This window comes from Carettochelys insculpta, chromosome 4 (genome assembly GCF_033958435.1).
Source record: "Carettochelys insculpta isolate YL-2023 chromosome 4, ASM3395843v1, whole genome shotgun sequence".
Taxonomy (NCBI): Eukaryota; Metazoa; Chordata; order Testudines; family Carettochelyidae; genus Carettochelys; species Carettochelys insculpta.
In genome coordinates, this window is record NC_134140.1 from 122,252,268 (window position 1) to 122,267,820 (window position 15,553).

Below are 15,553 nucleotides of genomic sequence, written 5' to 3' on the forward strand. Positions count from 1 at the left end.
AATGCAAGTAGAGGTTTTTGTCACGAAACATTCTGAAAACTATGGATCTAATTTCACACACACCTAATACCAGGAAATGTACTTGCAGCCATCAGTAACCACAAAAAAGTCCTTGGGAGCATTCTGTTAGTTTGTAAGATTCTACAAAATACATGTTCATGTATTTAAGGGCAAGGTCACACTTGAAAGTTTGCAGTGGTGCAGCCATGCTAAGTGACAGGGCCGACGGCCTCGCTGGACCCCTGGGTTAAAGTGTATAGGGCCTGCTTTGTGGACTGCAGCATGCTGGTTCCCCCCCATCCCCTGTGCTGCCTGCAGGGTGCTTCAGAAGTGATTTAAAGGGCTTGGAACTCTGGGCCCTTTTGTATTGCTGGGCCCCAGGGCAATTCCTTCCCCTAGCCACCTTGTTGGGCTTGGCTGAGAGTTCTCTAGTATCACAGCTCTCTGCTGACTGGAGAGAGCTCTCCCATCAGTTTAAATACTGCAACGCCCACAAGCGACAAAAGCTTCTCCCACTGATATAATCTCATCCACACCAGTGCTTACGATTTAAGCACCTCCAAATGATATAAGCTGTGCTGACTTAAGCTGCAGTGTAGACACAGCCTAAGGGATCAAATGACAATTGCTTAAAACTACTGTTTAAAGATTTCAAAAATACTAATATGCAAGAGGTAAAACTATTTGTTACTAATATTCAAGATAATCAAGCAATGTCCAACTGCTATTGCTTCTCTGTTCTATACACCTTGACACAGGAACATCTGAAACCTTTCAGTACAAAGTTATGGAAAGCTGAACTAAAAACCTAGCTGTGTATTCCCATCATAGAGTAGTTTAGTCCTGTGCGTATATTACAATTCCAGAAATATGCTGCTAAAAACAACATGGATGATCTTTAACTTTTTTAACATGAGGTGTACACACATTATACATGTTGATTTTCATCCATTATAGCATCCCTGCTTCAAAAAAATGTATTGAAAACAGTCTCTGGTATGCAGTCAAGTCAATCTTTCTGCCAGCCCAGCTAAGGATATAGTGCTGCTGCATATTGTCTGTCAGAGCAAACTTTTAACAATATCCCAGATGAGATATGAGCCTATATTTCTTTCCGTTGAGTTGGCCTTGAAGTTCTCTTCACAAAAGAAAACAATCAAAGTAATTGGCTTCATTGATCCTTCTCTTGTGAAGGACAGCTCTGAAATCTGAACTTCTGCCCCTTGTTAGAGAGTTGATCAACCCTTGTCCACAGACACACTTGTGCATTAGGCTCCTGCTGAGCTTTCAGGAAGACTGTTACATTTTATTGTATTTTACCGACTGCTCTAAGAGTTTCTACAAACACTTGGAAAACTCACTGATGTGCACCCCTAAGCTTTGGCTATCTGTTCTTTTCTTGTTACCATTTTGGCTTGAGTAAGATCTGGCATGATAAAAATAAGCTGTTCTTATCCCTGCAAAGTCGTAACACTTTAGTGTTGTGAGCTTCAGAAGAAACTAAAGGTCTTCAAGGCAGCACAAAAGCCGCTCTGTGTTGCAACTCATTGAAAATAGTAAAATGAAAGGCTTTGTCAAAGGAATAAAAAAGTTCTAAAATTGACTGTTGCACAGCCAAGTCAATATTCTGTAATTAGCATTAAAATCATAAGCTTCAGTTAAAAAGAATATAATACTTGGCTGGCCACCATCTTACATGGGACATCTACTGATCATTTCTGCTATTAATTATTCAGAAGCACCCTTGCTCAAGTGTTCAATGGCTGGCTGTCAGTCAACATGCACATTAATGGCCTTCAAATGGTCATAAGCCACAACACCATCACAAGCAAGGCTGTTACTGCTAATGGCCCCCTCTCCTCACCCTGCATTATATGTAACCATTGTGGTTTAGGAAAGGGCATAAATACTGCAGCACATGGACACATAATCTTTAGCCCCAGAGGCTAAGGCACTCACCTGGGCACTTTCATGAAGAAGGGATTTGAACTTTGGTTTCGCACATATTTGGTAAATGCTCTGACACCTAAGATGCACAATCATTTGCTTTCCCTACTTCAAGGACAATTAGGTTACTATGAATGAAAATGAATAGTTATTGAACTAGAAAAAAAAAGAGAGAGGATGACTCTGCAATTTGATGGTTAGGGTACTCCCCTGCAATAATATTTACATTTGCAAATTTGTGTGGTACAATTACTATCAAAGGGCCAAATCCTGCCTTCTTTAATTAAACTGCATAGGGCATTGCTTTCCAAGTAGGACTACTGATTTTCCTCTGAGCACAACTGACAGGCTCTGGCCCCAAACAAGCTCCATCTAATAGTTTGCCTGTAGCAGTGCATTAGCAGGGTAGTGCAAGCAATTGATCAGATGTTCAGTAACTGTGGATGTCGTCAATGCAGTTTATCTGACAGCTCTAGAATGCAGGCTATATTTATTCCCATTCAGTGAATTTAGTTCAAGCCTTTTAAAATACTTTCTCCTATCTTGTTTTTCCTCTGGCCAACACAAAATATATTATGCTAGTCAAGCATAAAATTACATCTTTTTGTATATAGAGAGCTATCGGCGTGGGACTGGAAGGTCTGTAAAGAGGAAGTGATTATACTGGAGTTTAAATAGACCTCCCAGACAAGCTATGTTATTGCTGGATGCAAACAGAAAAATTCCTACCACAAAACAAAGCAGCTAGTCAGTCAAACGAGAGGGGTAGGCTCACAAAAGAAGTTATATTTACAATCCCTCAGGGACAAATTGGGAGCCAGAAAGGAGATAACAGAGCCAAATGTGGTCTAGGGATTGATTTGCTGCACCCCTCTCCCCCTCCCCCCGCCCCTGGCCCCACACACTTTTTTTTTTTTTTGGTAGAGACATCCCAAGTATTAGATTAAAGTTACTGCATTCCTTGTAAAGAACAAGAGCTGAGAAAAATTACTCTTTGAAGAGATGTGAGTAAGAAGCGGCATGAACGCAGTTCTTTTAGGCCTGCACACATTGTGTTTGGCACTTTAGTTTAATTGCTGACTTGTTCTTTTTTCTCAGAGATGTAAGAGATACATTAAACCCTCGATTTAATGGACCAATGGTGGGAAGGGGTGTCTGTTAATGCCACAAGTCCATTATATACGAATGATTATACTGTATGATGATGCACTGACCTTCGCAGACCATCACTCACTCCTGTTCTCTGCTCCCCTTCCCTTCCCCACTTCCTGCCCCATTCTTCCCTCTACACCTGCATCTCCCTCTCCCAGTTACCAGAAGAGGAGCTGAATGCCGGCCTGGCTCCCTCCGCTTCCCACAGCTCTCAGCACTGTGGCTCCTCCAGCCCCTGGCTCTGAACTGCCCGCAAGCATGTAGAGCATGGCCACCCCCAGCCGGCTGGTGGGAAGCAGTCTCTGATGCCATGGCTGCTGCTCAGCATCATTGCAGAAAGCGGCAGCTGGGCACTGACATGCTCCACGTACAAGGGACTGAGGGAAGAGAGCCCCTGCCCACCCCCAGCTCCTTTGGCGCCGGTGGCCCCAGCCACTGCATTGGCCCCTCCACCCTCAGCAGCCCCAGCCATTCCAACAGCTCCTCCAACACTGGCAGTGGCTCTGGTCAGTCTCCAGCATTCATTTGGAGGTGGAGGGCTCACAGACGGCATCCATTATTTCCGAAGTCCGTTACATCAGGGGCCATTAAATTCAGGGTTTACGGTATGTACTCCTCTTGAACTAACGCCTAAATGGTCACCTCGCTTCCCTCTTGATATCCAGAGACATCAGAAGTTCTGAGAGGTCATACAGACAGTCAGTTGCAGCACCAAGTCACTTTACATCTCTGTCACCCTATCCCCTCTCACCTTTTGTCTCACCTCTCTCTTTAGGCTGTGCAATCTGCAGGGAAAGGACCTCTTACTATCCGTTTGCATCATCACACCAGAATCTTAGCTAGGGACTCAGTGCATCACTAGGACACTAACAAAAGGCCTGGATTTCGAATCATAGAATCATAGAATACTAGGACTGGAAGGGACCTCGAGAGGCCATCGAGTCCAGTCCCCTGCCCCAATGGCAGGACCTAGTACTGTCTAAACCATCCCTGATAGACATCTATCTAACCTCTTCTTAAATATCTCCAGCACTGGAGATTCCACACCTCCCTTGGCAATTTATTCCACTGTTTGACCACCCTGACAGTTAGGAACTTTCCTAATTTCCAACCTAAACCTCCCTTGCTGCAGTTTAAGTCCATTGCCTCTTGTTCTATCCTCAGAGGTCAAAAAGAACAAGTTTTCTCCCTCTTCCTTATGACACCCTTTTAGATACCTGAAAACCACCATCATGTCGCCCCTCAATCTTCTCTTTTCCAAACTAAACAAGCCCAATTCTTTCAGCTTTTCTTCACAGGTCACATTCTCTCAACCTTTACTCATTCTTGTTGCTCTTTTCTGGACCCTCTCTAATTTCTCCACATCTTTCTTGAACTGCAGTGCCCAGAACTGGTCACAATACTCCAGCTGAAGCCTAACCAGCGCAGAGTAGAGTGGAAGAATGACTTCTCGTGTCTTGTTCACAACACACCTGTTAATGCATCCCAGAATCATGTTTGCTTTTTTTGCAACAGCATCACACTGTTGACTCATATTTAGTTTGTGGTCCACTATAACCCCTAGATCCCTTTCTGCTGTAGTCGTTCCTAGACAGTCTCTCCCCATTCTGTATGTGTGAAATTGATTGTTCCTTCCCAAGTGGAGCACTTTGCATTTGTCCTTATTGAACTTCATCCTGTTTACCTCAGACCATTTCTCCAATTTATCCAGATCATTTTGAATTATGACCCTATCCTCCAAAGCAGTTGCAACCCCTTCCAGCTTGGTATCATCTGGAAACATAATAAGCATACTTTCTATGCCAATATCTAAACCGTTGATAAAGATATTGAACAGAACCGGTCCTAACACAGACCCCCGCAGAACCCCACTTGTTATACTTTTTCCAGCAGGATTGAGAACCATTAAGAACTACTCTCTGAGTACGGTTATCCAGCCAGTTATGCACCCATCTTATAGTAGCCTCATCTAAATTTTATTTGCCTAGTTTTTTTTATAAGAATATCATGAGAGACCGTATCAAATGTTTTACTAAAGTCTAGGTATACCACATCTACCGCTTCTCCCCTATCCACAAGGCTCAATATCCTACCCAAAGAAAACTATCAGATTAGTTTGACATGATTTGTTCTTTACAAATCCAGGCTGGCTGTTCCCTATCACCTTCCAAGTGCTTGCAGATGATTTCTTTAATTACCGGCTCCATTATCTTTCCTGGCACAGAAGTTAAGCTGACTGGCCTGTAGTTTCCTGGGTTATTCTTATTCCCCTTTTTGTAGATGGGCACTATATTTGCCCTTTTCCAGTCTTCTGGAATCTCTCCTGTCTCCCATGATTTTCCAAAGATGATGGATAAAGGCTCAGATATCTCCTCTATCAGCTCTTGGAGTATTCTACGATGTATTTCATCAGGCCCTGGTGACTTGCAGACATCTAATTTTTCTAAGTAATTTTTAACTTGTTCTTTTTTTTATTTCAACTTATAACCCTACCCCTTTCCTGCTAGCATTCACTATGTTGGGCATTCCTTCATCAGACTTCTCAATGAACACCAAAACAAAGAAGTCATTAAGCATCTCTGCCATTTCCAAGTTTCCTGTTACTGTTTCTCCCTCCTCGCTGAGCAATGGCCCTACCCTGTCCCTGGTCTTCCTCTTGTTTCTAATATATTTATAAAAAGCCTTCTTGTTTCCCTTTATGCCTGTAGCTAGTTTGAGCTCATTTTGTGCCTTAGCCTTTCTAATCTTGCTCCTGCATTCTTGGGTTGTTTGCCTATATTCATCCTTTGTAATTTGTCCTTGTTTCCATTTTTTATATGATTCCTTTTTTATTTTGAGATCATGAAAGATGTCCTGGTTAAGCCATGGCAGTCTTTTGCCATATTTTCTATCTTTCCTGTGCAACGGGATAGCTTGCTTTTGGGCCCTTAACAATGTCCCTTTGAAAAAGTGCCAACTCTCCTCAGCTGTTTTTCCCCCTCAACTTTGCTTCCCATGGGACCTTACCTACCAGCTCTCTGAGCTTACCAAAATCTGTCCTCCTGAAATCCATTATCTCTATTTTGCTGTCTTCCCTTCTTCCCTTCCTTAGCATTGTGAACTCTATGATTTCATGATCACTTTCACCCAAGCTGCCTTCCACTTTCAAGTTCTCTACCAATTCCTCCCTATTTGTTAAAATCAAATGTAGAACAGCTTCCCCCCAGTAGCTTTTTTAACCTTTTGGAATAAAAACTGTCTCCAATGCAATCCAAGAACTTAGTGGATAGTCTATATGCCCCACTGTATTAGTTTCCCAAAATATATCTGGATAGTTGAAGTCCCCCCCCGCACCAAATCTGGGGCCCTGCATGACTTTGTTAGCTGTTTAAAAAAAAGCCTCATCCACCTCTTCCACCTGGGTAGGCAGCCTGTAGTAGACTCCTAGCAGGACATCACCATTGTTTTTTACCCCTCTTAGTCTAACCCAGAGACTCTCAACACGTCCGTCTCCTGCATCCATCTCCACCTCAGTCCAAGTGTGTACATTTTTAATATATAAGGCAACACCTCCCCCCTTTCTTCCCTGTCTATCCTTCCTAAGCAGGCTGTACCCTTCAGTACCAACATTCCACTCGTGTATTATCCCACCAAGCTTCTGTGATGCCAACCATGTCATAGTTGTATTTATTTATTAGCACTTCCAGTTCTTCCTGATTATTACCCATATTTCTTGCATTTGTATATAGGCATCTAAGATATTGATTTGATCTTGCCTCCCTGTTTTGCCCCAACTCTCCTTCTACTCTGACATTGTTGGACATTGGAAAATAACAATCCTTTCCTGGCCTATTATCCATAAAGTTATTCCTTACCTAGAAAATTTTGTTTTATTTTTTAATGCTGAATAAAAGAGCACAGTGTCAGAAACTAAGCTTTCAAATAAACTGAATAAAGTACTCTGTCAAATGTACTGCTATTTGAAAAACAATAAACCTGGCTTTAGCAGGGAACATTTTAGAAGGAATTATTCCATTTCAAGTATGTGGAGGACACCAAATTAATGTAATTTTTTCCAGACTGACTGCTGTTTGTTCTTCTCATTAAAAGAACTTATATCAGGTTATTAGAAGAAAATCTCCTTCCCTTGCTAACAAACAGCCACAACTATGTATTACAAAAATTTTCTGTCAGCTTTTGCTAAGTGGCTAAATTGAAGAAAAAATATTCAGAAGACCACTAATTAAACACTACAGTTTTATACAGAACTGTTATCTCATTTGTTCCTTTGATGATCTAAACACTTTAATGATCACCTTTAGGATGCAGTTGCTATTTTACAGCTTGTAATTACAGCATGTCATTAGTGGAGAGTGTCAAAACCTAAAATTTCATCCAGGATTGCTGAATCATTTCCTGCCAAACTTTAATACTGTTCAATCAGAAGAATACAATGCACACAATGACATAAAGCTTTTCATTTTGACCTGTCTCTTAGAAGTGATTCCTTGCTTTATACATTGACACATACTCTTTTAATGTAGCCAAGGTTTGAAAGTTTGCTGGACAGCCCATTTAACGTTTTGTCTTAACAATCCCATGAGTTGCAATAGGGAAGGTCTAAGCTGGATATTAGAAAAAAATAGTTCATTAGGAGGGTGGTGAAGCTCTGAAATGGGTAACTAAGGGAGGTGGTGGAATTTCCATCCCTAGGGTTTTTAAGCCCTGGCTTGACAAAGCTCTGGCTGGGATAATTTAGTCAAGATTGCTACTGCTGTCAGCAAGGGGTTAGACTCAATGACCTCTTGAGGTCTCCTCCAACCGCATGATTCTAACAGAGGGAGAAAAGAAAGAATTCTGGGGTTGTCTCTTAGAAGTCAGGGAAGAAAAAAGGACTTAATACTGTAAGAACGTATTTTTTTTATAGCCACAGGGGACCTTACTAATATCAGCAGCCTAGACTATAGTAGCTGAAATACACTCTCACAAGTTGACAGCACCATCTGTTTAGAGAGTGGAAAAAGAAAGAAAGAAAGAAAACTATATCTTGAATTAATCCTTTGAGAATCAGACTTAGGAGGAAGCGAATGGGCTATGATCACTCTACACAGTGATGTCCAGACATTCAAAATTATGTCAAAAACTTATACAGCACCCAGGCATTCTAGGTGCTTGTCCTCTGAATATGAGAGAGGTAAAGGAATTAGCTAGGACAAGTCAAGTGTCCGAGTAAATAGACATATTCAAAACACACATCAGATTAGTTCAGCTTCTCTTGCTTATTAATTTTTTCCTTATCTTTCCTCTCTCACTCACGCTTCTTTCAGCAAGCTTCTTTTCTCTCTGTCTGTAGTGTGGTTTGAGAGGCAGACACAGACACACTGTTTCATTTGAGGACGATGAACAACACTTTAGGTATGTGCATAATGGAATGGCTCCAGAGAATTATGAGACACTGAGCACTTCATCACCTATAAGAAAATGGGCTAGAGGTTCTGTATGAAATATATTGGGTGTTTCAGCTACCTTCCATCACACATTCATATCACAAAAATCCCCACAATTGCATCGCTGGTGAAGGTCTTTTCAAAAGGGCAAGGACTGAAAAGACAGCCACTGAACCACATCGTCACTCCTTCTGGTCAGGCTGAGGCATGTTAAGTGCTATGCTACTGTAGGACCCAGAGGCACTGAGACCTCATCTGGGGTGAGTGAAGTCTCTGCTCTGCAGCCTTGGCTGAGAGCCAGCTGGCATTGAGCTCATGTGGTAGAGTGCAGGGCTTCAGACCCTACGCTCGCAGGTTCTATCCCTGGGGCTGGCAATCTGGGTCTGTTGGTGTTATGCTACTTTCTATTTAACCAGTTCTTATATGGGCCTTATCACAGTAACTGCTACACCTTGAATGTACTTGCTCTGTGGATAGAGAACTTTAATTTTCAGGTCTATCAGTACAGCAATTTCCATAAGCACTATCTGCACTTGCTTGGGGGAATAAACGGCAGAGGCTCATTTGACAATGTGACATTCCCTGGACAGGGGAACATAGCACATAAAAGGAGTACTGCCTTGGCTCTAGAGATTACTTAACACATTGAAACTGGTGAGTTTGCTTATCAAGAGTGGCTGTGCAAAGTGGACATCCATCTCAAGGAAATCCTAATGCAAACTCTTCTTTATTCCACAAGCCCACAAGAGAAATGAACACAAAAAGAATCCTGGGTTGTTTTTTTTGGCATTTTGAAGCATACCCGGGGGAATGCCAGGAGGGGTGGAGAGAGAGGAGAGGACATGTGCAGAATCACAGGGAGCCAGATGCTGCATTTCAGCTGAAGTTCAGTTCTCCGAGTAAATAAACATTTACAAATTCCCTTCTTAACCAGTTCAGAGGAGCAGCCATTGTGTGTACTGAGTGATGCAAAAACAGCAGGGTGAGGGGAAGAATATTTTGTCCCATATTGTTTTATAAACAAATAACACTGGTTACACCTGTTAAGATCAACTCAACTTCCCCTGCAAATTCAAAGTCCCTTGAGAGAAGACACACTAGACATTAAACAGGCACTACTGCACACTAGAACTGAGCCAGAAAGCCATGAAGCTATTACGACAAGATGGCTTGAGTTACAGTACCAATCTCTGAAGCTAAGCCGTAAAACCCAAACATAATTATACGTTAACTACAAGGCTTAAGACTGTAAAGGCATAAATTTACTTCTGCTAAAGACAGTCTTATAAGTTGTGGGTATTAGAACAAAAAGAAACCAAGAAGAAATACACACACACTTGAGAAGAAGAGATTTTATGTTGAGGACAAAACAAAACATAAGTTGCAAAAAAAAAAATGAATGCACTAAGTACTAGATTATGATTGCAGAAACCAATGGGAAGTAGTGCATATTTGAGAGTGAGACACTGCATCACTGATGGTTCCAAAAGGCATACTGCCTGTAGAGGGCAGCAGGAAAAAGTCAGCGAGGAGGGTTCTTAAAAACAACTCTGCTTCTGATTTGGAAGAGCAGTTTCCCCTTCCCTTCAAGCACATAGTTCTGAAGCTAAACTCAGGAGAGTATTGTTGCAGGGCCATGGCCCTGCCTACTTTTGCCTTCTTTGTGGTATCTAGTGCAACTGGTGATTCTAGCTGCTATCCCTTCCGGACTATCATGGTTTTTAAACAAGAAAGTAAAATACATAAGACCTGAACAACAGACTGAAAAATACTTTTGCAAAGTGGTGGCAGATGGGCAAAGACTGACAGCAACACATGACGAGCTAAACACGCCAGGTACCTTCTGCACAACAATATATCTGAGCAACTACGTCTGTTTACTCTTTGAGAAGTGAGCAGTAACTTGTGCTGGTTGCGGGATACTACATTTGCTTGTACGGATTTTTACAGTGGAATTGACTATTTTGACCATCTGGTCTGGACTCTTGCATAATGCAGGACAAATGGGTCCTGGTTCAAACCATAACTTCTTGTTGACCTAGAACATAACTTTTAGGAATACATCTAGCCTTGATTTAAAGATCTCAAGTGATGGCAAATTGTTCTGGTAGTTAATTTATTCTGTTGCAGATATCTTACTCTGGATACCTGGCATGTGAATAAATCCAAGTTTGAACTGCATGTCTTTCAAAATTCTGTTTTACACAAGTCTGACTCACCTGCCATCAATGGGCCTTAAGCACACAAGTTAAGTGCTCAGTGGAACAGTTCCCTCTGGTGTACCAACCACCAGGATTCTCGGAATGTGAATATAACTTGTCTCTCTCCTATTACACTCACTTGGGTAGCTAAACAGCCTAGATTTCTTCTACGAGGTTTTAATCATTCTTATCCTCAGTGCACATTTACCTGTAGGAAGTCCCTTTCCTCTCAGCCTATCCCGAATGGCCTGGCTTCTGTCTGTCTGCAGTCTTGCTTCTCCATTGCAGGAAAGCTGATCCACCTGCAAATGTACAGTAATGTGACGTCAACTGTTCAAAAAAAGACCATGTTAGCATCAAGACTGGATACGTCTGGACAAAATGCAGCACATTAGCAGAACATTTTCTTTTCGAGGCAAACAAATGTTCAAAAGAAGTAACATCCAGTATTTACATTACAGTTTGTGGAAATTCAGAACTTCTTCACTGAATTGGATTATCAGTTTGGCTTTCTACCAGGGTTATTTTTAATGTTGGTCATATTGTTTAATAAATGTTTAGCATACTTTTTCCCACAAATAAAAAGAAAATAATTCCATAAAACTACAAACATAAATATGTTGTATTACAATAAACTGGAAATAAAAGACTTAAAAGAACTTTAGATATGGCTTGATGTGCATATAAAGGGTTAGTTTGCCAACTTACAATTTGTACCTACTATTAAATGTGAGCTTAAAGATGATAATTTAAGTTGGTACCCATAATATCGATGATGGATGCCCATACAGTGGCTTTAATAATTCCTGAAAAGTATGTCCTTCAGTGTTTTCAACCTCTTGAAATATTTTATCACAGATTCCCTATCTTTTTAAATGTTAATTCAGTACATATATTTATCTAAATCTGGATACTTGCATAAAAGTAATTCAAAGAATCTCTTTAAATTGCACATATAATTTTTACCCATACCTTTCTGTAAACTGGAAAATAATTGTCAGAATTAGAATTGCACCTTGTGATAAATCAAGCTACCTTCTACCTAGTAAAACTGCATTGTAACCAAACTAATATTCCACAGGTTCAATCAGTCATCTTCCCACTAACCCTTTATAAAATATTTAAAAATTAAATGCACCCAATCATATGTTAAAATATTTTGCATTACAACGGATGATGTCCTGTATAGTTCAAGTAGAAGCATTTAAAGGATCACCACACCAACTCAGGGTCAACAGATATGTACAGGAACACATTTCTAAACTGGATGCTCTTTATAATCTTGAGCAAGAGCAGCACAATTTCAATACATAAACAGTGCACACGATTAAGTCAAAATTTCAAATATATGTACAGAAACAAACAGCAAAAGGGCATATGTATATACTCTGGAATGAACACTGGGGAGTGAAGATTAGCCCAGTCTATAAAGAAAAAAACACCACCACCATCATGCAGTCACCAACATTCTGATGATATCTGATTCTATTTTCCTTTATTGTTTAGTGTGAACTGCGTGCATTTCAGATATTTCAGTGACTTGGTAAAACAGGGATATGGATGAAAGACAGCATGCTAGGACTCCATTGAGGCAAAACAGAGGTGATGTTGATTGATAGAGGGAAGCAGAAGTACTAACAGAAACTCAATAGGCAGTATCTCAACCAAAGTCTTTTAACACTCCTTTCGCTTAGTAAGGTGGTGCACAAAAAGGAGCCTGTGACGGATTCACCTCTGATCCTGGAACTTCCAAACAGGCTTTTTCAATGTTAGCCAAGATCCAGGGCTGATCAAAGTTAGTGGTGAATTTACTTTTGGGCCAAATGTCCCCTGGCCCCAAGCTTAGAAGAGGCCCATTTGATGTTGGGTAGCCTAAGAGACCTTGGGAGCAAGAGTTTCTTGTTCAGCTCCCTGCCTAGAGATCTGGCTCTGATGCAGGAAAGGGACAACATGTCCCAGCATTCCCTTGGCCACTAGCAACAGGAATGGGAGAAGGAGCAGGGTGGGGAGACCTGTGAGCTATGTTGTGAATGAAGAGTGGTCTGTTAGCAGGGACTGGTGCTGTGAGAGGGAACATGTGCGCACAGGTGAGTAGGCGGCTTTGGCCCAGATCTCACTCTTATAAACCTGCACCAGACTGGATTAGGGATGCTAGTGCCCTTGGTTCGCTGCCTTCAAAGAAGGCTTTGGGTGGACTGAGTGGACAATGCACCTCTCTCTGAAGCCTAGCAAAGGAGATAGGTGGACTCTACCAGGAGAGGTTGATATGATAAGACAGGGAAGGAGAGCCCTATTAGATGGTTGGGGCAGCTTTAGGTATAACACCAGGCACCCAGGAAGATCTGACTCTAGCTCCACAGTCATGGAAGCAGAAATGGGCTTCTCCTTTCCAGATTTATCTAATACTCAGAAAGGGAATCCAGCAACTGGTTTCCAGATTTGAACAGGAGAGCTCAGATTTAATTTGGGTGGCTGTTACATCATTTCTCCAAAATCAAATACTGACCTACTGTAATTTGTTGTAGAAAAAGTAGGATAAAACTGAGAAACAAGTGCTGGCATCTTACCACTGATAACTGGGACTGGAGTTGCTATTTTCAACTGCCTTTACCTTTCTTTGTTTTTTTTGTTTCACTGTTGTTTTTATTAGTTTTCTTCATTTAAAAAGACGGTATTGGTGATTCCCCCCACAGAAAAAGTGTGGAACAAAAGAACAAAAGTTGAGGCATCTCAACTTTTCCTCATTATGTGAGACAGCCTTACAATATGGATCCAGCTAGCCTCCAATCACACACACTGAAAACTGTGTCACCTTACTGGGTGCTGGGGAAGGGATTTGTCAGAACCTGTCAGGTAGCTGCTGGCTGTGGAACCTCACTAACTGAGACCAGGGCCACATACAGTGACTGGTGAAATAGGGTGGTCCTGGAGACAGGGCTACCAAACATCTGGATGAGGAAGGAGATGAAGTCATTGGAATTTCTGCTGATCACTTTGAAATTTCTGCTCATTTTGGACATTGGTAAATCCATATGGGCGTGCAGCTCATTGAGAAAAAAATGGGGGCTGAGGAAGCTGTGTGTACAATCTCTAAGAGGTGTGTGATCAAAACGAAACATGCCTCAGACTCAGTACTCAAGCACTGCCACACCAGGCCCACATATGGTAGAAACTGATAATGTCTACGTGAGGGCCGCCCAAAAGTATGTTTGTCACCAGTTTAGCAAGAGACAACATTAATAAAATTCATACCAGTGCTCTGCGCCCTGCTGACTGCCACTGCAGGTCACAGTGCAAACCTATTTTAAAAGGAATTGGCTGAGGCCTGACTGTCTAAAAGACTGCCTCTTGCTTTGCATTACAGAAGAAGAGCTACACTGAGTTACCATGGAGGGACTCCTATAGCACCAAATTGGCAATCATTGCAGAGAGAGAGATTCAGCTACCATGCTTAGGCTGACAGACAAAGTATGCCTCACAGCTCCCTCTCTCTGGAAGGGCTGTAGGTACGAAACCAGTGAGTGACAGAGATTAAACTGAGCCAGAGTCTTATCTCTTCATGCAGCAATTTACCAAACAGATTAGCAAGACCCTGGCAGCACTCAAATCTCTCTTCTCAAGAAACAGGGTATCAAACAATGTAGTTTCCTGTAATCATACTGGTTGCATGTGTTCAGGGATCCAGTGTTACACTGTTTGGCTATGGTTACACTAGAGGGTTTTGTTGACAAAACTCATGGAGCATTTGTACACAAAATGCATTTTGTCAACAGTGTGTTGACAAAACCCGGCACTTTTCCTGGCAGTGACATGCCTCAAAACTTTGAGGTATAATGCTGCTGTTGACAGATTTTTGTCGACAAAACAGCTGTATAAATGCTCTCTCAACAGACGGGGCATCCACAATAATGGGCAGCCCTGCCTACTGTGCCTCCAGATACCTGTTTTGTTGAGAGAACAGCCAGGCAGTCCGGCTGCTCTGTCGACAGAGCGGAGCATTCTCCTGATTGGCTTTTGTGTGTACATGCTATCTGTCAACAGAGATTTTCTTGGGAAAAGGCTCCTGACAGTGACTTCTGTCAACAGATCACTGTACTGTAACTGTAGCCATTAAGTATAAAACTGTAACAACATAGTGGAGAATCAGGCCCACAGCATCCAAGACCTATGGTCCTCCAATTCTGTAGAAATACTTTGCTTGAGTGGCCTGATTGCCAATTTTAAAGATAATTTATACATGAGAATACTGGAAGTAGTACTGCTTGGCATCATTAACAGTTAGTAAGCTCCAGCAGAGTCCTAAAATGAATCACCCCAGGAATGCTTTACAAAATTGCACTGAAGGGAGAGGTTGCCAATCAGGAACAGTTAACTGAATGAGATAAAACAAAGTAGTTTCTTTCCCATACAAAAATAGCAAATGCTTTTGTCATACTATGAATTCCCTGACAGTAATAAAGGCTGACAGCAAGTAGAATCTTGAAGCAAGAATTGCGAAGCCTGGTGACAAATTCCCTTATTTTTCCTCAATAAATATACAAATATCCAAAACAACATGCCCCACAGCATCTATTCCAACTTTTGTTTTCTGGAGTCATATTTGCTTATTTAAAAAACTGATTCTCCCCATTCCTATGTGGAAGACCCAAAATTGTGAGAAATGAGTGTTCCCAGGGAAATGGTGAATGTGACCACAGATCGTGCTGCCAAAAGCACATAGTAAACTAATAAAAATTAGTGAATGCAATATTTTCCTTTAATCTTCCAGTAACTGCTCTTTCAGATGCTGTTTGTGACAAAGACAGGTAACAGGCATTCCTACAGAAG

The 15,553-nt window shown here is 41.5% G+C and overlaps 1 protein-coding gene across 11 annotated transcripts in view; it reads right to left on the minus strand.

The window, feature by feature from the left end:
* PTPN13 (protein tyrosine phosphatase non-receptor type 13) overlaps nucleotides 1–15,553 on the minus strand; it is a 178,470-nt gene that overhangs the window by 93,846 nt on the left and 69,071 nt on the right. For all 11 annotated transcript variants that reach the window (XM_074993670.1, XM_074993669.1, XM_074993672.1 and 8 more), the window contains one exon: nucleotides 10,935–11,028. In XM_074993670.1, coding sequence (XP_074849771.1) covers nucleotides 10,935–11,028 — 94 coding nt within the window. The remainder of the gene's footprint in view (nucleotides 1–10,934; nucleotides 11,029–15,553) is intronic.